The 23,780-nt window shown below is 38.8% G+C and overlaps 1 protein-coding gene across 1 annotated transcript in view; it reads left to right on the top strand.

Moving 5' to 3' along the window:
• The window catches only part of cdh2 (cadherin 2, type 1, N-cadherin (neuronal)), an 81,518-nt gene extending 60,051 nt beyond the window's left edge, over positions 1–21,467 (top strand). The window contains exons 10-16 of the mRNA XM_081598047.1: positions 1,636–1,889; positions 3,405–3,547; positions 4,542–4,775; positions 5,685–5,918; positions 6,157–6,296; positions 13,966–14,130; positions 19,852–21,467. Coding sequence (XP_081454173.1) covers positions 1,636–1,889; positions 3,405–3,547; positions 4,542–4,775; positions 5,685–5,918; positions 6,157–6,296; positions 13,966–14,130; positions 19,852–20,058 — 1,377 coding nt within the window. The 3' untranslated portion in view covers positions 20,059–21,467. The remainder of the gene's footprint in view (positions 1–1,635; positions 1,890–3,404; positions 3,548–4,541; positions 4,776–5,684; positions 5,919–6,156; positions 6,297–13,965; positions 14,131–19,851) is intronic.
• The last annotated feature ends 2,313 nt before the right edge of the window (positions 21,468–23,780 follow it).

The following is a 23,780-nucleotide window of genomic DNA, read 5'->3' as shown; positions in this document are numbered from 1 at the left end:
ATATAGACCTGTCTATTTATTTATAAATTAATAGTTTTACTGGACAGAAATTACCAAGAACAAATCTGGTTCTTAATCAAATCCTAATGAGTCAAATTGAAAGTGTCATGGAGTCATCAGCCTCATGATATTAACAATGACATGAAAAATAATATTGAAGAAATAAATGTATCAAATCTAATTAAAAACATAAATAAGTGATCAGTTCTTTACTGTTGTGGTCTGTAACATATATTTATTCTCAGTATTCTTGCATTTTGTTCTTCATTCATTTCGATTTAGTTTCATTTGATTAGTATTATCCTCTCTTGGTTTATTGCTATGTCCACTTTAGTTTCTTTCCTGTTGCTAGATTTATTTTATCGTTTATTGATGCTCACCATCAGTAACTTTCACCCCTCACCTGCTGCGCCGCCTAATCAACACATGATGTTTCGCATCATGTGTTGATTTTTCACTGTTCAGCGTCGGATTCTCTGTTTTTATGCCATAATTCACATCTAGTTCGTCGCTCCGTTTTATGTCCCGCTTCTCCTGTTTCAGAGTTTTGCACAATGTGCGCGTGTTTTGTTTTTTTTTACCGCGTATGGTGCAGGGCGGTCGGGAAGCGTATCGATGGGGAAAATGCAGACTGGCATAAACCTTTTAAAACAACGGAAACAATTTCTGCATTCTGGGTATTGAAATTTAAAAGTGCTGTGTTGTTCTATCACCCCCGTTTCATACTGGACCACTTACAGCACCGGTGTTAACGCTATAAAATGAACGCTCTCTATCGTGGTATCACCCATGGAGGGATTTCTTTATTTAAATGGGTTAATCTTTCAGAGGGATACACAGTGAGGGTGTCGTGATTTTAGCTACCAGTAGGAGGAGAACGGAGCTGCGCTAAGAAGCTAACAGAAGCTAACAACTGAATAGAAGAAGAGCTGCCATCGATACAGTTGCAGCCAAGCATGATTTAATGTTACACAATACAGTTTTACCAAGTTGCTCAAAGTCTAAACTGGTATTGTTGTGCATATAAGGTGTAAAGTTTACTTTCGACCAAACGCCCCCCAAAGGCATCCCAGCGCCCCCCTTTTGTAAAAATGTCCACCAGCGCCCCCTGCCGTCCTCTGAACGCCCCCTGGGGGGCGGTACCGCCCACGTTGAGAACCGCTAAGTTAGAAGAAACATGCTGGTATAATTAAAAGATAAAAAAATATCTGACCTTTATAAGGGTATGAATAGTTTTAGACTTGCCTGTAAATACATAAAATTCAACTCTTAATGGTTTATCCTTGTTTTTTGTTTAAATTTTTCAGTCGGCTCTAATTGCCAGTTTCAAGGCAAAGAAAGAATTAAAACATTACAGTTTTAAAGCCTTAAACATGTATCATGTAAAGCACATTGAAGGTCAGGTCACATTTCAAGCTGACATGGTTGAACTCATATCAGCTTTGTTTCTTTGAACTGATTATAACAGGATATAGCACCTCTTTTCACATTTCTTGGCTATCCTAATATTTTTCAGGCTTGATGAAAATGTTCTTTTGTAGGTTGCTCTGTACTTCACATCACACAAATGCAACTCTAATGTGATAACTTTTCTCTTCAGTCCAAGTCTTTATTCTCCTCCTCACTGTTTTCCAGCCCATTGACTATGAAATCAGCAGAACGTATGTGCTGACAGTGGAAGCGAGAAATGAGGTTTCCCTGGCCAGAGGCATTCACCCTCCCAAGCAGTCCACTGCCACCGTCTCCATCAGAGTAACGGATGTCAATGAGAGTCCTTACTTTGATCCCAACCCCAAGCTGATCAGGCTGGAAGAGGGAATGTTGCCCGAGTCGACGCTGACCATGTTCACTGCACAAGATCCAGATCGATACATGCAGCAAACCATTAGGTAGGCAGTATGCAGATAAAGTATAGCCTCCACAGACGTTGAATTCCAAAAAAAAAATAAAAATCAGCTTTAAATGCTTAAGACCACTTTTTATATTATTAACAGGGTTTCTCAAAGGTTCTTGTGTTTGGGCTTCTGTATAATTCAGGAGCTAAATTGACTTAAATGCTGTCTCCTTTAACCAACTTTGCACCATTTATTATAAATTAATATTTTCTTCTGAGAAAGGGAGGCTTTAGAAAGTAAATCTAGTTCTTTCTCCTAATTCAACCTTAAAAATACAACCACTCTTTTGTTCTGTACTAAGCATTAATCAGTTATGCAATTAAAATGGAATTAATATTGGCTTTTTCTGGCTTATGTTGGAATCCTTTCTTTTTTTCTTATAAAATCTGCTGTGCAATTAAAGTTCTGTCTTTTTCTAAGCTTTTTTATGCTAAGCAGTTTAGTTAAATTAAAGTCTTAGCCTTTAATTGATGTAGAACTAGAAGTTTATTGGTGGAAAACAAGCTTATTACATATTGCGTATTTTTTTAGATTGATAACAATTCTCTTTCTCAGTTAAAACTGTTAATTCAAGTATTCAAGCTTTTTTTTTTTTTTTTTTTTTTTTTTTTTTTGTTGAAAAAAAGCATGGTTGGATGTACTAAAATGATTTAATAATTCCTCCCTTAGAAATGAGGTTTATGTGTCACTGAGTAATGTCAGCTCTGAGCAAGCTTGACATTGAGCTGACATCATTTTCTAATGTTGTTACAGTGAAATTGGTTGAAATCTGCACAAAGTTGTTATATCATGTATTTAATGATTTTTGTCCCAATTTTAAACTGAGATGAAGTGTTAAGACCACTTTATTTTTGTGATGGCAAAGAATAAGGCTTTGTAAAAAAAAGTCTGTATGTAGGAAGCAGACCATATATGTACCTTTATATGGTCTTCTGAAGCGAAGTTAATTTATATGATTAAAATAAATTGACATTTTTAATTTTTTAAGTAAAAAAAAAGGAAATAAATTTTTAGCTATTGTAGCGTACATAAAATGCATTTCATGTCATCTGATTTTCTGCCCAACATTTATTTACTCCTAATGTATATTTTTGATTTGTGTAATATGTTTACTTTGCTTAGCTTCTTTGTTTAAGCCATTCCACAAAGTCATTCCGCAGATTTATATGCACATGCTTTTAAGAGTGCTGCTAACATATGGTTGCTTTAAATTACATTTCCCTCTCATTTCATACCTACCGTTCCTATTTTTAAATAATTGTGAACATCGCTTGGGGAAAAATATTGTTTCTTGCTTTGAAGATCACTGCATGGTTTAAAATAGTACTAGATCTATATATTTCATAAGTTGTAATTTGGAAAAGAAAAAAAAATAGTAGATTTGTGACCAATACTAAATTTTTTAGTATTGGTCATGTTTTTGTAAAAAAAAAAAAAAAAATATATATATATATATATATATATATATATATAAAATAACATCTGTGTATTTTCCTGTTCTTGCTTCAGATATTCCAAGCTCTCAGATCTGGCCAACTGGCTGAGGATCGACCCCAGCACTGGTCGGATTTCAACAATTGCCATTTTGGACAGAGAGTCGCCCTATGTGAAGAACAGTTTATACAACGCAACATTCCTGGCCACAGACAACGGTATGTAAGCATTCAAGTGCTTCTGCAGTTGCCAAAAATACCTTGTTGAGCTTATGTGATGCACAGGTTTTATGGTCTGGATGTTTTACTTAGACTGTTACACAAGGACCTTTTTTTCTTTCTTTTTTTTTTTCTTAAGGCCATTACTGCCAGTGTGTTCAAGGGAAGCTAATGTCTCCTTTTTTCAGACAGAAGCCCAGTGGATGTCTAATGTAGCCCAGCTCTCAAGGGTCAGTCTTCCACCCAGCATTCCTTTGACTGCTTTTTGTAATGTTTTTCACCTGGAGCAGCTGCCTTGTTTACAAGCCCCAAATATGTCCTCCAAGCTTGAAGCACTATCATGAACGTGGCACTTGGCGTATCAGCAGCACAGACCGCTTTAGCTGGAGGTTAATATGTTAGCAATCCCCAGAATCATCCACCATGTGGATGTTTTCACCTTCTATTTGCACTGGCAGGATTTACCTCTGTTCAGGTTTACCCTGTTCTATGGGGCATAGCTTAGGCCAATAGGCTTAAAAACTCTACCAATAAAGAGGTTTCTCAGCATTAATGGGTCAGGATTGGATGACTAGCTCCTTTGAGCGTGGCCTGAATGGCAAAAAAGCCTCTTAGCTGGGTGACTACATAGAGGAGCCTGAGAGGAGCGACAGTGGGCTCTGTTTGAATGCTTTAGTATTCCTATCCGAGTCCTTCGTCAGGAAGACGTTTTCAGGAACACAAACGCACACAGCAAACGTTCTGATATCCACCTCTGTCTCGGCACCTCCTCACTTGAGATTAAACTCCGAGATCAGGTCGCAGTTTGTATGGGGCTACGGGAGTAAACCGTGATTTAATGTGCCAATGAAGAAACTATACTTTAGTTTCCATTGCTGATAGAGAAACAAAAGATGCCAGTTTGTTTACCAATATATCTGAAAATGGGCAACGTTTTAGGTATTTTTTCAGAAATCCTTCCTGTATTTGATTAAAGATGTGTTTGTCCATCCAGGCAAAACCCCAGCAAGCGGCACAGGCACCCTTCAGATCTACTTGGTGGATATCAACGACAATGCGCCAAAGGTGTACCCCCATGAAGCAGAGGTATGTGAAAAACCTGAGCCAAACGCCATCAACATCACTGCGCTGGATGGAGACCTGAACCCCAATGCAGGCCCTTTCGCCTTCGAGTTGCCCCACAGGCCCCAGGACGTCAAGAGGAACTGGACCCTAACGAGACTAAACGGTGAGATACGGAACAATCTCAAATTCTGGCCAGATTCATATAGTGGCCATTTGTGCTAGTTTAAACCCCCCTGGGATAATGAGATTAAATTAATCTTCAAATTGCAATTCCCAGAATGTCAGACACGATGAGTCAGCTTTTTTTTTCATTTCCTCTTTGAAGTCGTTACAATAAAGCAGAAAAGAATGTGGTGTTTTTCTTCTTTCTGTTTTTTCAATAAGTGCCATGTGTGTGTCATAAAAGTCTAAAACAAAAAAAACAAGGTTGATCGCTCAGCAGTTTGTCATTAAAGCTTTAAGATTTTAATCTTCAATTAGCCTGAGCGAAACTTGGGAAACATGTTTAACCGTTTGTAAAAGCATACCTTGGAGGTGTCAGACCTATTTAGTAATTTATTAATCTTACCAAATAGGCTTTAATTATTTATGCTAATTTAAAACAAAACCATGAGCATGCAAACTCATTTGTTATGTGTTCAGCTATTAGATAGTGGGAGATGAAACGCAGTGAATAAATCTTAATAGGATAATGGCATTTGGATTATCGCAGCTGGGAATTTAGCCTAAGCAGCATTATCAAAAGGTATTCAGAAGATTTATAAGCTTCAAATCCAAATCCTGACCATGTTTTGGATTAGATATGCTGATGCAACTTCCAGGTAGGAATTTATGCTGCATGTTTATGATAAAAGGAGTGTAATCATGGTGTGAACAGCATCTAGACAAACAACTGAGTTTAGGAGTAAATCCCCTGTGAAAAACCTGATCTCCGAAACAAATATATTAGTTTATATTAAAACGCACTGAGCTGCTTAATCTTAGATGTCACCTTTCCATATGTTTTTCCTTTAAGGATACATTTAGAATCGTATAACAGTCTTTTTTTTTTTCTCTGTTCCTCCTTTTTTAGGTGACTATGCTCAGATGAGCCTTAAGATTGGCTTCCTGGAAAGTGGGATCTATGAGGTCCCCATCATAATCACAGACTCAGGCAACCTGCCCATGTCTAATACCTCCTACCTGCGGATTAAAGTGTGTCAGTGCGACATGAACGGAGACTGCACTGACCAGCAGCACATCATGGCCGCTGGTCTGGGCACGGGAGCCATTATATCCATCCTCCTCTGCATCATCATCCTTCTCAGTGCGTATCCCTGCATCTTCCTCCCAAACTGCACATCACATCAGCAAACACAGGGATTATGAGGGAAGATATCCACAGTATCTCTAGATTACTGTTGATTATCAAATAGATAACGTTGATCAGGCCCATGTCCAAGGTCCTAAAATATTGGATCTGATTTTAAATTTTTACAATAATTTGCAAATTGTTTATTTCCTTTCTGTAACATGAGACCTCTCTCTGTTGCTGTATCATTCAGTTCTCGTGCTAATGTTTGTGGTGTGGATGAAGCGCCGTGACAAAGAGCGTCAGGCCAAACAGCTGCTCATCGACCCCGAAGACGATGTGAGAGACAATATACTCAAGTATGACGAAGAAGGTGGTGGAGAAGAGGATCAAGTAAGGACTACTATTCTATTTTATTCTTAGTCTCTTAGTAGTTGATTCTTAGATCAGTTTTATTCAACTCCGTAGTAAACGAAATAAAATTCATTATTGATACAGAAACATTTGCTGCATGGTCTTCAATCGGTAAGTTATAAAAAAAAATTTAAAAAAACATTTAGCAAAAACTGAATGAAAGTAGAGTCTGCTTATGATGAGACTTGTATTAAATTGTCTGATTTATTCTTTTTTTTCTCCATAAAATGTATGGCCAAACATGCTGTGGTTATTGATAAGCTTGTGATTTGTTTTTAATGACCTTTTCCATATGCATTTTATCTACATAATTCACTTGAGAATTACAGAAAGGCACCAACACATATTGTATATAACTTGTATTGCAAAAATAGAGGTGGCAACATTTATTGGCAACACTGTTAAAGATTTTAAAGGAGTTTAGACTAAATGCATTGTGATAAAAATATCGTATTTTCCAGACTACACACGTCTACATATTGCTGCATCGGTCAAAAAATGAAGAAATGCATATACTTTGAGTTTGAAGTTTGCTGCCGGTTTCTGGTGAAATCATTGGGTAAAAATGTTGTCAAAGGGTTAATAGAAAAACACTTTTGACACTCCTCCGAAGGCGGGGTGTCAGAGCAGGAGCTTCTTAAAAAAATTTGGCACCTTGAAATTGGCTCGTTTAAGTCATTTTTGGTATAAATGTCATTTTTTTAACAACTGACGGCAACGTAGTTGCTTGCATTGTGCCATTTTACAGCAATGCCCCTTTACGATGAAGGTCTGGGGACTAAGATGGCCACAGAAGAATGATGATCAGTGTTGATGTGGCTAAAGACTTTGCACAGCTATCTTCCTACCTATTGATGACTCGTTTTCAATTTAGTGGCAGAGTCCAGCAGGTCATTTAAAATATCATAGTAATTTAATTTATGATGTCATGCACGCTTGACATCATCACTTATGTGAGAAAAACACACTTCCACTTAAAGTTTTAGTACCACTAAGCTTTTCTGGAGTCGCTCCTAAACAAGACTTAAGATTAACATATATCCATGATAGTCCTAGCCCTAGATTGATTTTAATTTGAAATTGGCATTAGAAAGCTTGTAAGGTTATTTTAGCAGTCTTATTTCAATGTTTTCTTGGAACATACCATTCCAAGCAAAGCTTCAAACCGCTATTGAAAAGATGATACAAGGCAAATGTTCTCTTGTTGTTGAGGAGAATGATTCAAGATCCATCTCTGACACACACATGCAGTCAGGCTGAATCAGCACGGGAACAAAAAGCACCTCTTGGAAACTTTCTGCAAGCACATTTACCGTTTTTCTTGTAATATTTCTGCCTTTTTCTTTCTCCAAGATACACTTCTGAATCACTCACATTGAAGAACATTTTTCTATTGTACAGTACTTCTTTATTGAAAATGGAAGACTTTTTTTTTTTTCTTCCCTCTCAAAGGAAGCTGGGAATCAAAGGCTGGAATCAATAAGGCAAATACATTTTGATCCAATTGGTTCTGGAAGTATTGGAAATGTTTTGTCAACTGGAACAGCTTCCCGCTTCACAGCCCTAATGCACACACAAACAATAGAAATGCAGTGCCACAGGCATCAATAATGTCCCATCTCTGTATCCTCCTGCGCTGATCGGACACGCACAGAATTCAATTGTCCTAATAACCCCTTGTTAGCCTAACGGAATCATTTCATAAAAAAAAAAAGGCAGGATTTTACCAAATGGGCTATTTTCCTGCTGCTGGCTGAAGTGCTTTGGTGGCTTAGGTATAACAGAAATGTGCGGGAGACCCCAGCCTGACCCGTCGCAGTGCCAAATTAGCTTCAGAGACGTGTAATTGGTGAGCTGATGTCATTTAGAGACAGACATCTGCTGGGGTGCAATAATGAAGCCACGTCTAAGGTAACAATATGACTGGAAAGCCATTACACATCTGCCGGTGATTAGGCAGGAGGGAGAACACCCATTTGTCTATTAACATTCTCAGTCTCACTCATAAAATGCACAAACCTGTGGACCAGAACATGTTGAAAAGGGAAACTGTGGCACATAACACCCCTCAAAGGCAAATGAGTGGGTGCAGCGATTTATTGAGGGAAAACAAGCTTCCCGTTTGGCAGAGAGGGGCCAGGGCGTCAGGAGAAAATGGTCTTGTCTGTGGAATGGGAAGCGGAGTCAGTGTTGGGTAAAAAATGGGTCCGACTTTCCCAGCGATGTAGTCTTTATAATGCCCACCTCTGTTCTCCCTATCTCCCACTGGGGGAGGAAATTGAAGTGTCAGACCATTGGGTGCTCTCACAGAATGTGATTTTAGTTGCCTCTGTCATCGTCCCGGTTTGTACGGCTTTGTATAGACCTCATTTCATCAAAGGCAGACAGGTGATCAGCTTTCGCTCCCAGGAAATGGTAAAAAAGAATAAATAAATAAAAAACAGAAATAATAGCAAAATGAGAAGTGGTTGTGCACAGTTTCCCTTTAGAGAAAGGAGAAGAAAAAAAAACAAACCAAAAAAACAGGTGATTCATCTCCTTAAAATGACCTCAGATTGATTTGATTCATATTTACCTTTGATAGGGTTGTGGGAGACATGCTGTGAAAAAAGGCAGGGTTTTCTCTCTTCCCCTTTTCTGTTGCAACAAGTGAATCAAATCAAAATCTTCTCTGAAAGCGTTTTCTCCCTTCAAGGAAAAGAAGGCCATGTCATTGCATTTGTAATATTTTAAAAGAAATCGTGCTTACTTTGCTTTAACACAAGATTTGCTTTTTGCAGTCGTCGTGACTTAATTCTAATAGCACGGAACCAAAGGAAGTAATTACCTCGTCCACATCCAAATGTTATTACTGAAACTTAAACGAGAAAGGTGGTACTGTGTATTTAAGCTACTTAACCCCAGAATGAGAAGGGGGGGCAATTTGCCTAAAGACACACTATCTGGTGACCGGCACATATGTTTCCATTTGTCATTCTACGCAAAAAGTGTGCCTTGCTGGATGCTCAAATAATGTATAACACCAAAATCTATTTTACCTAGACATGCAAATACTCTGAATGGTATAATGAAATAGTTTAATGTAGATAGTTGGCAGAGGCTGGTATGATTTTCTTTATTTTTTGGGTTTCTTCAGCTTTTGAAGGCATAAGCAGTATTCATGTATTGCAACGTTGGTAAAGTGATGAAATTACTTGGCTGGCAGATTAAACAGGATGTGAGTCCACAGTTGTCTGCTGAAAGATAGTCCTTGCAGTTTGTTGTTTTACCGATAATGGTGTCCGTTCAGCCTCTCCATTGTCCTACAAGCTCACAGCCGTTTCCTCTCAGGCTTCTTTCTATTGCCAGGCAAACGACAACGTATAGCTCCAGTAATTTTGATAAACCTGTAAAAGACAAAAATATGTTCAAAACATTTGTGAAATGTATTTATTTACTCCCTTAAATATCAGTAAATGAATTTTAATGATGCTATTTACAACAGTACTATCACTATTTTTACATATAGTGATAGTTATTTTTGGATATTACTACCCAACACTGGAATAACTAATTAATTTCATCTCAAAACAACGAACAATTATTCTTACTCTTGGTAAGAATGTTACAAGAGTAATATGTATGATTTTATTTTACATAAATGTAGGCAAAAATACCCATGATGTTAAGTAGTTTTGAAGTGGTTATAACTTTTGGTGGATTTGTTCTTTAAAGAGAAATAAAATGGTGTTGGTGAGGTTTTTTTTTTTTCAGGTTGCTTGCCTACAATGGGTTGGATAACACTCAGTGTGTTAATTGGAAATTTTTCCAAACAGCCAAAGTACCTTATCTAAAAAACAAGGAAAATGTTTAGCATTGTTCATTCAGCAAAGCTTAGTGCCTATAGGCAGTAACAAGGAATCTTTTGGTCTTGTATGGGCTTCATACACCAGGAGATGGCTTTGGTCGCACCAGTTCTTTCTTTGGCCTCTTTTTAGAGGTTCTTAAAACTGTAGAAATGGTGGTGCTTGTTGAGGTTTTGATGCCATAACTGAGTTTTAGCGTTAAACAGTGCATGTTTAATGAATGAATAAAAGGTTGTGCTGCATTAATGTATCAAATTCTACTCTTGGTAGAATTTGCTTTGCTTCTCCTCAAATTGTTATAATATTACCACTACAAATGGCATCCAAAGTTGGATACATCCAAAATTATTTTGTAAGGTTTATGTTGGATCTGAAAGTGCAGTTTGGCCTCCTCTGTCGGTATAGAAGTTGTTTTCCTCTCATAATGATCACTAAGCCTTTTGTATGCACTTAATCTAAGATGACAGCAATCAATATGGCTAATTACTCATAAATGTTTTTTTGGGCACACATTGAAATTAAACTAACAAATGCTAACTTCTTTCTGCAGCTTGCTTTAATTGCATTTCAGTAAACTTCTATTGAAATTAACCTCACGCTGCTATAACAGCCCATAACACTTAACTTGATCCCATTTTTAAATACGTCTCGCCACAAATGATGTTTATGGAATGTTGATGTTTAGATACTTATGTTTCTGTGTGGTTTATGAGTGCCATGGGCAACCATTTCAGCAGAACAAAATGTTTGAGACGCCACTTCCCCACAGAGAGTTACTATGTCATTATGTCATTTTTGGTTTGGTGGATTGAGCACCGCTGACAACCAGCTTTTTACTGCGGCTTAGACAAACGGATTTCCCAACTTATCTTCACCCATTTTCCTTTCCAATGAAAACTAAATCCCATGTGTTATTGATTTTGATAACATTTGGAATTATTTTGTAATGGATGCAGATCTTTATGGAACTTGGATATTAGAAATTAGCACCTTCAAATGTACAGTTATGATGTTTACTTCAGTTGCTGTAAAATAGCATAAGAAAGATGCAGAAGATGGCAGTAATTCAAATTGGTTGGTTAAAATAATGTTACCGTTTCATAGAAATATCATAAGGACTTTGAAAACTGGAACGCAACTATTAAAAACATGATTATGAAATGAAATTACAGTATGACTGGACAGTCACTGTTTTGTACTAAAACAAGTTATAGTTTCTTGTAGTATGTCTACTCAGTTTTCCATCATCATTACATAGATAAATGTTTATGATTGATGTAAGAAATATGATGCAGAGTTTATTGTTGTGTCCAATTTTTGGAATTGCTTTTCCTTGTAGACTTATTGAATGTCTATTTTTTAAAATTACAAACCAGAGCAGTAAGCAGTTTTCTTATTTAAAAAAAGGAATCAACACTTCAGTTCAGATGATAATTTCTGAACCACATTCCAAATTTAGTGTTGGCAGCTAATGGTTGGTCAGTCCCTGTTTCCTTGCAGTCTGCTTGGACTGTGTGACATTGATCTATCCACACAATGGGGGCAAAGCTGTAACTACTCTCTCTTACTTTGAAATAACTTGAGCTCATGATAATTACTTACTTAATTCACCAGAGGAAGTTACATGCTGACACCAAGTAAATGGAGCTTTGCAGTAAAACCCATGTCATATTGTGAGATCTTGTGCCAAAAGATCTCGTCACACCCATAGTAACTGCCTAATTTCTGTCTGCGGGGCATTACTCACCACTCATCAATAGTATTGAGGTTGTTTTTGCAAGCAGGGAATTATAATTTGAACACATTTGACAACTGCCCTATATTAAATGTCACAGAACAATTGCATTAATTCAGTTTTTTATGAGTGAATAAAATGCTGAAGCTATGGTACTTCAGATCTAACATATGTATGCTTCTTATAGAGCAGCGTTAATGCTGTGCAGCAAAGGATCAAGTCTAGCTATTAGAAAGTAATGCATGTCTATTGGCCTGTGGGTGACATTCTGAACAGACCCGACATCTATAGGTAGATTAATTGAGGTTTGAACTCAAGGACTTTTTAAAAATAGACAACACAGCAGGGATATACACGTTATAACTACTTCTTTAAAAAGCAGAAGAGAATGTAGAGCAACAAAGACTAACTACATTTTCTTTTACAAGATGTACACAAATGATCAGCTCAGTGAGAACCTGTGGGGGCATAAGGGTGTGTGTGAAACAGGATTTTTCCAAATGTGTCTCATATCCATGTGACCACCCTAGTTTTCTCACAACATGGCAGCTGCAGCTGAAACAAAGGATGTATTACAAGATGGCGGAGAGGGTATGTCATGTTGCACCTGAGATCATGTGTTATTTATTGGTTGGCGTTTAACCTATGGGGTACAATGGTCTTTTTGAAAGAAAGATCATGATATTTCAATCTCTGAGGTCTAGGGTTCGTTCACAAGAAGTGTCCATTTCATGTTCCAGGTTAAAAGAGCAGGGTTGTTGGCATGCAAAACCCCATCTTAACAGAACTATTACATCATCCAATAAGACAACTCGCCAAACATTTAAACATATCCGAGCAGAAATGTGCAGAAGTGCTTAAACTGTACCATTGCTGACTTGTTTACCATCATACTCATGAGGATATGTCGCTACAGGTTCTATCTCAATTTCTCATAAAAGAGAATCGTTTATAAGCTTTAGGTTCTTAAGAGGGTTAGAAGGATGCTGTCCCTGTTTATCTACCAAACTGATAGTTCTGAATAAACAGACACCTATTAAAATGCTTCAGGCATAAATCCCAGTTTTATTTTGGCTGAGTATATGCTAACCTTTGTCTACAAGTTAAGTAATCCACAAATCTGTCACGCTGGTAACACATCCAAGAGACAAACCAAACAGTATTAACAATCACTTTTTTTTCTTTTTTTTTATAAAGGGAATAGCTTTTCGTCCAATAATTTAGTGAACCTCATGTATGAATATAACGGTCAATGTGCATACTTACTTCGCAATGTTTGTTTCCTCTGCATAAGGTTTATCAGCACTCATGTTTATTTTAACATCCCTGTTTCCGTTGGGAGTGACTGAGAATGTACATCTGCAACTGAGCAAAGATCATTTTGAAGTGGGATATTAGAGATGGATGGATTACTGAAAATCTCTTAAAGAGGGACAATCCATCATGCACGCCTATTAGGCACACACTGCCTCTCAAATGGTATTATCTTTATCATATCTGCCGTCACCCTCATACCATCCAGCCGTCATTCAGCTCAGTCGCTCTGCTCTCCTTCACAGCTTCTTTCTCCAACTCCCCCCACCCCCCACCTCCCTCTGTTCTCATCCTGTCTTGCTGCCCATGACTTTGCACAAACTGCGAGCCATTCAGGTTGCCTTGGTAATGTTAATAGGATTAGCAGTGGCTTATGCATATCCACCATCCCGTGTCTGGGCATTGATTAGAGCGAAATAGTTGCCTGCACATCCTTCCTGCTGCACCGCGCACGAGTACAGAGAGTTTGCGGCGTATGATGTGCTCCTCAGCTTGAACCCCTTCAGTGCTGGCTGCTCTTATGTGTCAAGTCGTTCCTTGGCGTGTTCCTTTACAGAAAAGAAGATTAAAGTCCCCCCTCATGTTCTCTCAACTCTCCATGCTGCAATTTAACTTTAAAATCTTTCCTCCCCCGAGTTGAACTTCTTCACGCTCTTTGCAGCACAGGATGTGTTTATCTGTTTAAATAATCTCACTCAGTTCAGGGTCTTGTCGCACAGCTCAGCTAAGCTCCATCTGTTTGCGTGTTCCCCAGGATTATGACCTGAGTCAGCTCCAGCAGCCAGACACGTTAGAGCCCGATGCCATCAAGCCGGTGGGAATCCGCCGTCTAGACGAGAGACCCCTCCACCCCGAGCCGCAGTATCCAATGAGGTCAGCAGCACCCCATCCAGGAGACATCGGAGACTTCATCAATGAGGTAAAAACACATTAGCTGAATACAGTTACTAACTGGTCTCTCTGAGGTGGAATTAAATCCGAGGAAGAGACCAAAGATGGCAATGTAGTCGAAAAGCTTGAATTTCATTTTCGAGTTGAATGAGTTTCCTATGACATTTCTTCCTAGGTAAACAGTCAGACTTTTTTTTTTTATGAGTGAGCATAAATGGCTGCCTTTTAGCTGGAAAGCAGATATTTTGAATTCAGTTATTAGAGCTGGGTTTTTTTTTTGTTTGTTTTCCCAGCAGAGACCAAAAAACCTTTCTAATTTTGTCACCGCTGCTCCGCTTATAAACCCCAAAATGTATATGATACTAACACACTTGGATATAATTGTTTTCCTCCTTCTGAAAAGTGGAGATAGAGATGTATCAGCATAGTAATGGAAGATGAGAGCAGCAGTGCATCGGCTTTCTATCGGCGTGCACAGCTCAGAGTGCCCTCGTTTGCCTGAGGCCATCATTGACTCCGGCATGAAGGGAGAATGTAAAATGAAAAGAGGAGTTATATATTTTTCACAAGCTCCAACAGACAAGAGTTTCACTGCATTACAAATGAAGTTCGCTCCTAGTTTTTGGATGGCACCCATGTTTTTAGATTAGAGCTCGTTCTTTTCGGCTCTGCTGCCTAACCATTTATCTCTCGGTTCCCTTTAACCGGGCGCCATTCGCCCTCCCCCCCAATCCGGTTGTGAGTCATGAAAACAAGCTATAAACTTGTCCTAACAGCTCATATAAAGAGAAAAGCAATTTTTACTTGGCCCAAAGATCTAATTTATCAACAGGAAACTTTTCGGTATTGTATAATGTGATGGGTCAACACAAAGTTGTGAATCCTTGTGAAGGGAGAGGTAAATGTTGGTTTTATTTTTTTTTACAAATAAAAATCAGAAGTGCAGAAAGCTTATATATTCTGCCCCCTATTTCCTCTAAATCCAGAATGACATTTTTTTTTATATTCACTCAATTAGTAAAAACTGTAGAGTCCACCCTTAGATAACTTTAAACCAGGCTTAGATTATAAGACGACATCCTACACTTTGAGTATTTCACAGAGCACTGTTTTATTCATCACCTGAAAATAGAAGGTGTATGGCACAGCTGCAAAACTACAAGTCTAATCAGAACAAGTTGACTCTGGAGGAGCTGCAAAGATCTCATGTAAAGATGATCTCTTTACAGGTCAAGCATTATTTGTGACCCTTTATGAAAACTGTTGATGCCAAAATACAGTGCCCACCGTAACGTATGGTAGTGGCATCATCATACTGTGGAGTTGTAGTTCTTTAGCAGGGAAAGGGAAGGTGATTGGAGCTGATGCAAGATGATTGATGGCACTAAATGCATATCAATGCTGGAAAAGCCCGAGACTGGGGAATGTTTACCTCATGGGGTGGACAGCAGCCCAAAGCACACAGCCAGAGCAATAATGAGCCAGTTTAGATCACAGCATATTCAGGTGTACGAAGCGTTCACTTGAACCAGCCAGCGTTGGTCGATTTAGAGTCTCAAAATTGACAGCTCCTAAAGCTAAGTCATGGTAGCTGCGGTACACTCATTGAGCTGGAATGACCTAACTGATGGGGCCGCCTGCCAAGAGAAAGGGGAGAAGAAGAGGAGTCAGGAAGGGAGGGAGTAAGAGAGGGAAGGGGAGAGTGTCTCATCTCAATCCTGAATTGTGCACATTCCCTCAGAGCTCGGGCCTCTTAATTAAATTAGAAGGACAGGGAAAAACATAAAGCATATGTTTACCATAAGGATGTTAACTCCTTAGCTGGACAAACGGTAAACAGTACTCCATTAGTCAACTTTTGGCCTGGTCTCACAGAGGAGAGCAAAATTAAAAACATTAAGCGCAAACTTGCTCACATCTTTGTACACAGGTGTACACAGGCAGAGAAGTTGAAGTGATTGCACTCAGTTTTTTGTTCTTCTTTTTTTTTCTTTTTTTTTTTTTACACAGTGGCTCATTTCAGCCCTCACAAGGTTTTCTGTGGCAGAAGTGGGTTTGATTGCACTTCTCTTTATCTGCAGGACGGAGCTGCTCCAAAATGTGAGGGCAGTTCATGATTTCACACTTACGGGCTGTGATTGTTTCTACAACAGGGAATAACTCTGTTATAATGAAATCTTTTATTAGAATGCTGAGTTCAGTTATTGACTAACTTTATGAAACTGCCACTTTTAGATGGAGAGGGCTATATCCCGCAGAGCTATTACGGTTGTAATTGAAATGAACTATCCATCTGTCATATTTTTTCACAAAATGATAAGCATCGCAGCCCTGAGCAAATACTTAACCAAAGCTAACAAGTGGAAAATAATGGCTAAGTGCCCAGGCACTTTAATACACTCCATCTTTTTATTTGAGGGCATTTCAGCACTATAGTGGCTGTATAGCGGAAACCATAAATCTTTGACAAGGCCCAATGAGCTGAGGCCTCGTTTCTCTGTTATGTTCATGTACTTCTTTTAATTCACATATTATTTGTCGAGTGTCCTCGGTTCCAGTGGTAAGAGGGAGAAACCAGGCTTGCATCCAAAAGTGATTCATGGCCAAAGCACATCTCAACTCCTAGATTAGCAATCCATCAAGTCTCCAGAGTCCTGTTAGTGAATGAGGCTGGAAATCAATAACAATCCATAAGGACCTCTGGTGCTGCTATGAGGATTTCTGGGAATGTCAAGTACAATCTTCAAAACGGAGACCACTCCCAACTAGCACCGAAAGCCTCGAGATGACACTGGATATGCGCATGCGTGTGCAAACAACCCACTTGCCCTCGTCTCTGCTTGGGTCTATGGTTTATAGAGCTGGGTATCTATAAAATATTAAAGATGTTTTGAGCTAGACGGCAGATGACATCCTATCAGAGCTGTACTGACATGGCAGAGGAGGGCAAGGGGCTCAGTCACATGGGTTATTGAGAGAGAGAAAAATTCTACCAGGCATCTGACGCTGCCAGTCATGCTTTTGATCAAGAAGCAGATTTTTCTACATCCTAGAAACATCAGGATGATCTGAGTAAAAGCAGAGGGCTCTCAAAGGAGCAGGCAAGTCTGATGAATCTTGGCAAGAACCTCATTTCCTAAACAAGTGGAGGGAGACCCGCTGAAAGGTTTTACGGTAAATTGGCTTGTTTGTGAGAAGTAGCACTTGAGAGAGAGAGAGAGCAATGTTTACGTGGCCTCAATCCTTGGTGCAGGCGGTTCTGTGGTCTTATCTTCACATCCAGCAGCTGGAGATGTCCACAAGGCCAACTTAAGGCGCATGTGATTCAAATAAGCATTTTTGAAAATCAAATCCAAGCTATCTAGTCTGCCTCTAAAACTGTATTACTGTACGTTAGAAGTTAAAATGCCCTACTGATCAGAATTTAACAAATGCCTGATTTCCAGATGCCTAAAGATGGCACAGTTTTATGCAAAAATAAAAACCCAGGGGAGAATTCTCCAGCAATTATAGTGCTGGGATGAATGGTTTAGTGTTGCACAAATCAAAAGCTGAGCAGCAAGAACACTGTTGTCATCTACAGTGAAATGATTTCCACACCAATATGAGCTTCAAGGCCACTCTAAGAGGAAGAATCCATTAATTGAAGTAAATGAGACATGTCTCGTGGTATGACGAAAGGAAATTGGAAGTGTTGAATTGTAATGATTTTCATAACATTTGGAAGAAAAATGTGACAAGGTTGAAGACTAAGAACAGCATAATAATTGATCTGTTGATGTATTTACATTATGTCGTGTGTGTGTGTGTTTGTTTGTGCTGGATGGACTAGTGCTGTGATAATATGACAGGAAAGATGTGTGGAAATACAGGTCCTTCTCAAAAAATTACAGCATATTGTGATAAAGTTCATTATTTTCCATAATGTAATGATAAAAATTAAACTGTCATATATTTTAGATTCATTGCACACCAACTGAAATATTTCAGGTCTTTTATTGTTTTAATACTGATGATTTTGGCAAACAGCTCATGAAAACCCAAAATCCTTGTCTCAAAAAATTAGCATATTTCATCCGACCAATAAAAGAAATGTGTTTTAATACCAAAAAACTCGACCTTCAAATAATCATGTTCAGTTATGCACTCAATACTTGGTCAGGAATCCTTTTGCAGCCTTCAATGTGGCGTGGCATGGAAGCAATCAGCCTGTGGCACTGCTGAGGTGTTATGGAGGCCCAGGATGCTTCAATGGCCTTAAGCTCATCCAGAGTTTTGGGTCTTGCATCTCTCAACTTTCTCTTCACAATATCCCACAGATTCTCTATGGGGTTCAGGTCAGGAGAGTTGGCAGGCCAACTGAGCACAGTAACACCATGGTCAGTAATACCAGTGGTTTTGTCACTGTGAGCAGGTGCCAGGTTGAGCTGAAAAATAAAATCTTCATCTCCATAAAGCTTTTCAGCAGATGGAAGCATGAAGTTCTCCAAAATCTCCTGATAGCTGCTGCATTGACCGTGCCCTTGATAAAACACAGTGGACCAACACCAGCAGCTGACATGGTTACCCAGACCATCACTGACTGTGGGTACTTGACACTGGACTTCTGGCCTTTTGGCATTTCCTGCTCCCCAGTCTTCCTCCAGACTCTGGCACCTTGATTTCCGAATGACATGCAAAATTTGCTTTCATCCGAAAAAAGTAGTTTGTACCACTGAGCAACAGTCCAGTGCTGCTTCTCTGTAGCCCAGGTCAGACGCTTCTGCCGCTGTTTCTGGTTCAACAGTGTCTTGACCTGGGGAATGGAGCACCTGTAGCCCATTTCCTGCACACGCCTGTGCACGGTGGCTCTGGATGTTTCTACTCCAGACTCAGTCCACTGCTACCACAGGTCCCCCAAGGTCTGGAATCGGCTTTTCTCTACTATCTTCCTCAGGGTCCGGTCACCTCTTCTCGTTGTGCAGCGTTTTCTGCCACACTTTTTTCTTCCCACAGAGGTGCCTTGATACAGCACTCTGCGAACAGCCTATTCGTTCAGAAATGTCTTTCTGTGTCTCACCCTCTTGCTTGAGGGTGTCAATGATGGCCTTCTGGACAGCAGTCAGGTCAGCAGTCTTACCCATGATTGCGGTTTTGAGTAATGAACCAGGCTGGGAGTTTTTAAAAGCCTCGGGAATCTTTTGCAGGTGTTTAGAGTTACTTTGTTGATTCAAATGATGAGGTTAACTGCTCGTTCAGAGAACCTTTTCATGATATGCTAATTTTTTGAGACAGGGATTTTGGGTTTTCATGAGCTGTTTGCCAAAATCATCAGTATTAAAACAATAAAAGACCTGAAATATTTCAGCTGGTGTGCAATGAATCTAAAATATATGACAGTTTAATTTTTATCATTACATTGTGGAAAATAATGAACTTTATCACAATATGCTAATTTTCTGAGAAGGACCTGTATTTAAGAAACATTTGAAATTGCTTTTGGAGACATAACCAAACAATTTAACCCAAGTCATACAGTTTTAAAGCAGATGTATCAAATATTACGGAAATGTACATAAGCTTGTGAGTGTACTGGAATAAAATGCCTCAGCGATTTTGTCTTGACATTTAGCAAATAAAAATAATTTTGGCTATGTTAACAGGAATTATTTAGTTGCGATATCAGGCTGTGATAAGGAAAGTCTTTTTCATACATTGTATGTTAAATATAAATCTTGATGGGTTTTTTTTTTTTGTTTTTTCCGCAAAGGGACTGAAGGCAGCTGACAACGACCCCACTGCTCCTCCCTACGACTCCCTGCTAGTGTTCGACTACGAGGGCAGCGGCTCCACGGCCGGCTCCCTAAGCTCGCTCAACTCCTCCAGCAGCGGGGGCGACCAGGACTACGATTATCTGAACGACTGGGGCCCTCGCTTCAGAAAACTGGCAGACATGTACGGCGGAAGCGACGATTAGGAGACGCAGGCTCACCTTGTCGGATAAAAAGTTACAATTTTTTTTTTTTTTTTTAACGAAGAGAAGGAAAGATTTCTCATTGAAGGACACATACAGCTTCTAATATTTCCATGAGTGATAGAGAACTGTGACTGAAAAGATACAAATAATAAACATTGATTCAGAATTTTTTTCTAAAAACGAAACACACACACACACACACAAAAAACAAACAAAAAAAAAACAACCTAGGCTTATTGTTGTAGTCTACGCATACATATGCTTGTCGAAAGCTTAGGCATAGCCTGTGCTCCAAGTGTGAAGGATGCGAGGAGATAACGCTCGGTGGACTGTCGCCACTCGGATTGTCGGTATTGAATGCGCTCAGTTAAACTTGAATTTCACAGTACAGAAGCACTGGGATATAATGTGCCTTTTTGTACATTTTTTTGGATCTAAATGATTAGTTTTATGTTCAAGGCTTTAATGGTACTGACTTTTGGAGTGATTTCAGACAAAGTATGTTACACTCTGGTATGCTTCTACGTGCTTTTTTTCTTTTTTGATTACCCAATGCTCCTGTTTTGAAGAATATTTAAATAAATCTCAGTTGGAAGGAAAATGATTGAGCAGCACTGTACAGTATGCTAGACCTTTAGAGTTTCTCACTAAAAAATTTAAATCATGCAGCTGGTTGCAAATAAAGGGAGTTATAAATCACACTATTTGTAGCATTTTTTTTCCTTTTCAAGTTTTTTTCTTTTCTTTTCTTTTTGAGGTGATGTAGTACTTTACAAATGCAACAAAAACTGTTTTGGTCTGATCAATGTACACTTAATTTGCCTTAGTCATGATCTGATATTTTCAACATTTACTTCACTGTAAAAAGTTGTGTGTGTGTGTACATACCGTTTTGTTTTACTTTCTTTTTTTTTCTTTTTTTTTTCCTTTGGATGTAGTATTATGAAGCGGTGCAAAAGTTCCAAACTTGTAAATGTATAATTTGATAACAAATTAAGGTTTTTTGCATGTTTTTATCTTTTCATGACAACACAAATTTGAGAAAAAAAAAATGTTTCCCAAATTTATTTAAAAGTGGAAAAAAAAAATGCAATTCTGGGTGACATTACATGTGTAGAAGTTAACGTTTTTTGTTGTATCTTTTTTTTTGTATAAAAAAAGAAATAAAAAAAAAATAAAATGACAAAAAAAAAAAAAAAATCAAAGTAGTGATCTTGTCAGCACAACATTTGAATTTGTACCAAAAAAGGGAGAGTGGGCTGGGTAACATGCTAATGAGCACTGACTAATGATTCAGCTTTAAGACTGGAAAAGGTTTTGGACTTGAGCCTTGTGGATAGTGGTGTGTACTGGAACACAAATTATACATCTCTGACCCCCAATCATCCAAATAAAATGCTGATTTTGGAGCCAAGAGCCCCTGTTTCTTTATTTCTTGTACACAGCTTTCAGAGGCTTAATTACTTTTTGAGTTGTGTCTGAGAACAATAGCCTTTCCATAAAAATGGCTCTCCGCAAGACATTTTGCCAAAGGCGCCGATAAATCATACCTTTTTTTTCTTGTTTGCAGAGATTATACAAAACTGAAAAAAATAAAACTTTTGCATGGAAGTTTTGTTGCTTTGGGGCTATAAACTAAGCGGTAAATTCAAGATGTAACAGCGTGTCCCCCAGTCAAGGGCAGAAACTTGAGGAAAACAAACTCACCCTGAACCTATCTGCTATATGGGATTTGTTCTGTTGGGCACTGTCAGATTAAACTTGACCTCGAGATGAAGATTGTCTGATAATCCCAACGCCACTTCTTAAGACTTCCATTTATATTTTCTTTCGGTAGAAAACAATCACTTGGAGAAATTGTTTCAGTTGGATGATGAAAATCCCCTGCTTCCTCTTTCCTTTTCGGGCTTTAGGTTCTCTTACATTTAGTCATGTTCAATTGTGAAAGACTAAGTAAAATGAGACTGAGCAAATGCTGCTGTTTTTTTGTTAAAGATCCTCATCCGACTCCTTCGAGAGCCACTGAACCCTTGTTTCCAAGTGACCTTGTGGTGTGCAGAGCTTATCTCTTGAGTGTGCACAGCTCTGCACTCCATTTCCTATAGTTGACACAAAATGTTACACTGCAGAGCGAGATTTAATGTTGAAAAAACAAACTGTCTGACCTGCAGGTTCTGTTTCAACTGCAGCTGATTCACATTTGCTCAATCGAGCCACTTCCATTTTACCTTGAGGTTTTCAAACAGAAGCAATTCCCTTCGTCTTTCCTTTTGCCTCCACTCACTTAATGGAAGGGGTTAACTTTTGACTAACCTCTTTTGCTGGCTTTGATCTTGAGCCAGCAGACATGTGTTTAGTGATTCAACATTTTAATGAAGTTTCCAACGTGTGCACTGAAGCAGCACATACTTTGAGTAGATTGTGCACCATTAAAGAAGTAGTTTGACATTTTTAGACATCTGCTTGTTTGCTTTGTGAGGCCTAGATGGGGCCTATTAAATTACACACATCTGTCCATTGTAGAACAATAGGCAGCAGCTGGAGAACACACAAAACGTGGAAATGGAAAAGAAAATAAATGTGGATCACATTTCTAACACCCTGAAGTCATATCTAAAATTATTTAACCTGGAGTTATTAGTTTACCAGTATCTTCTCATGGTACATTCTTGTTCACAGCAGCCTCTTTTGCTCCGGAAATAAAACGTTGCATTTATTGCATTTTAAAGGGGATTTATTCTATCTTGAAGTGGAGGTTAGGAGGACCTTTACTAATATGTGGAAAATGATACAGGATGATATCAAGAAGAAACGTCTGAGATCATGCTCAGCTGACTTCAGGAGGACACTGGATGTAGACAGTTTTCAATGCTGATGTTAGTCCCTTGGTCAATAAAATTGATTACTTACACATCCGACACATAGTATGTCAAGATAGACATTGTTTTTGACTGAGTTCACTGCAGCTTTTTCTGAATGCAGGTGGACATACTGGCAGTATTAGCAATTACCATCCTTCCTTACATCCCCTTACAGCCAACATGTAAGGGGGTAGGACCTATCGCCATGAACTAGCCAGCATAGCTGTCCACTACCACTAAGATTGATAGAGACAATGCTGACCAAGGAGTCAATTTTATAGCTAATCCGATACACCCTACTCATTGGGCATCAAAGGCAGTGGCAGGTACTTCTACTCTCTGACCCTTTGCATGTGACGCCTCACTCTTCAGAACTCTGCCCACTTCGCCATGACATACGTCAAAACAACATATGCACTCCTGTAAAGCCTGTCAAAAGACAGACATCTGGTAGCCTAATGTCGCTTTTATTTAGTTGATTTCCCTTTTTAAAATGGTCATAGTTTGCTGTGCCATTGGCTCCTCAAATAGATAAGGATCCAAACCAAACTTGTCATTTTGTTGTATAACTTTTAATGAGGAAAGAGATGGGGGTGATAGATAGCAGTAGTCAATCATAATGGCTGACAGCTCTCAGTGTAATCGAGGGTTTGCAGTGAACACTTTACAATGTATGAAGATTAATGTTCGCCTACTTTATAAGTAAGTGTACAAAGATATCAAATACTGCATTATGGAGAAGGTACATGCCTAACCATTAGTAACCATAGAGAAAATGCCCTTCATGTACAAAACAAAAAACTGGTTATCGTGTCATCTTAGCACTGTTTATGACATAGTGACATAAATCATGGTGTGAAT

The sequence above is a fragment of the Poecilia reticulata genome, chromosome 17, assembly GCF_904066995.2.
Source record: "Poecilia reticulata chromosome 17, P_reticulata-male-v2, whole genome shotgun sequence".
Lineage (NCBI taxonomy): Eukaryota > Metazoa > Chordata > Actinopteri > Cyprinodontiformes > Poeciliidae > Poecilia > Poecilia reticulata.
The sequence above is the reverse complement of the archived record's forward strand: the minus strand, read 5'-3'. Positions and strand labels throughout refer to the sequence as shown.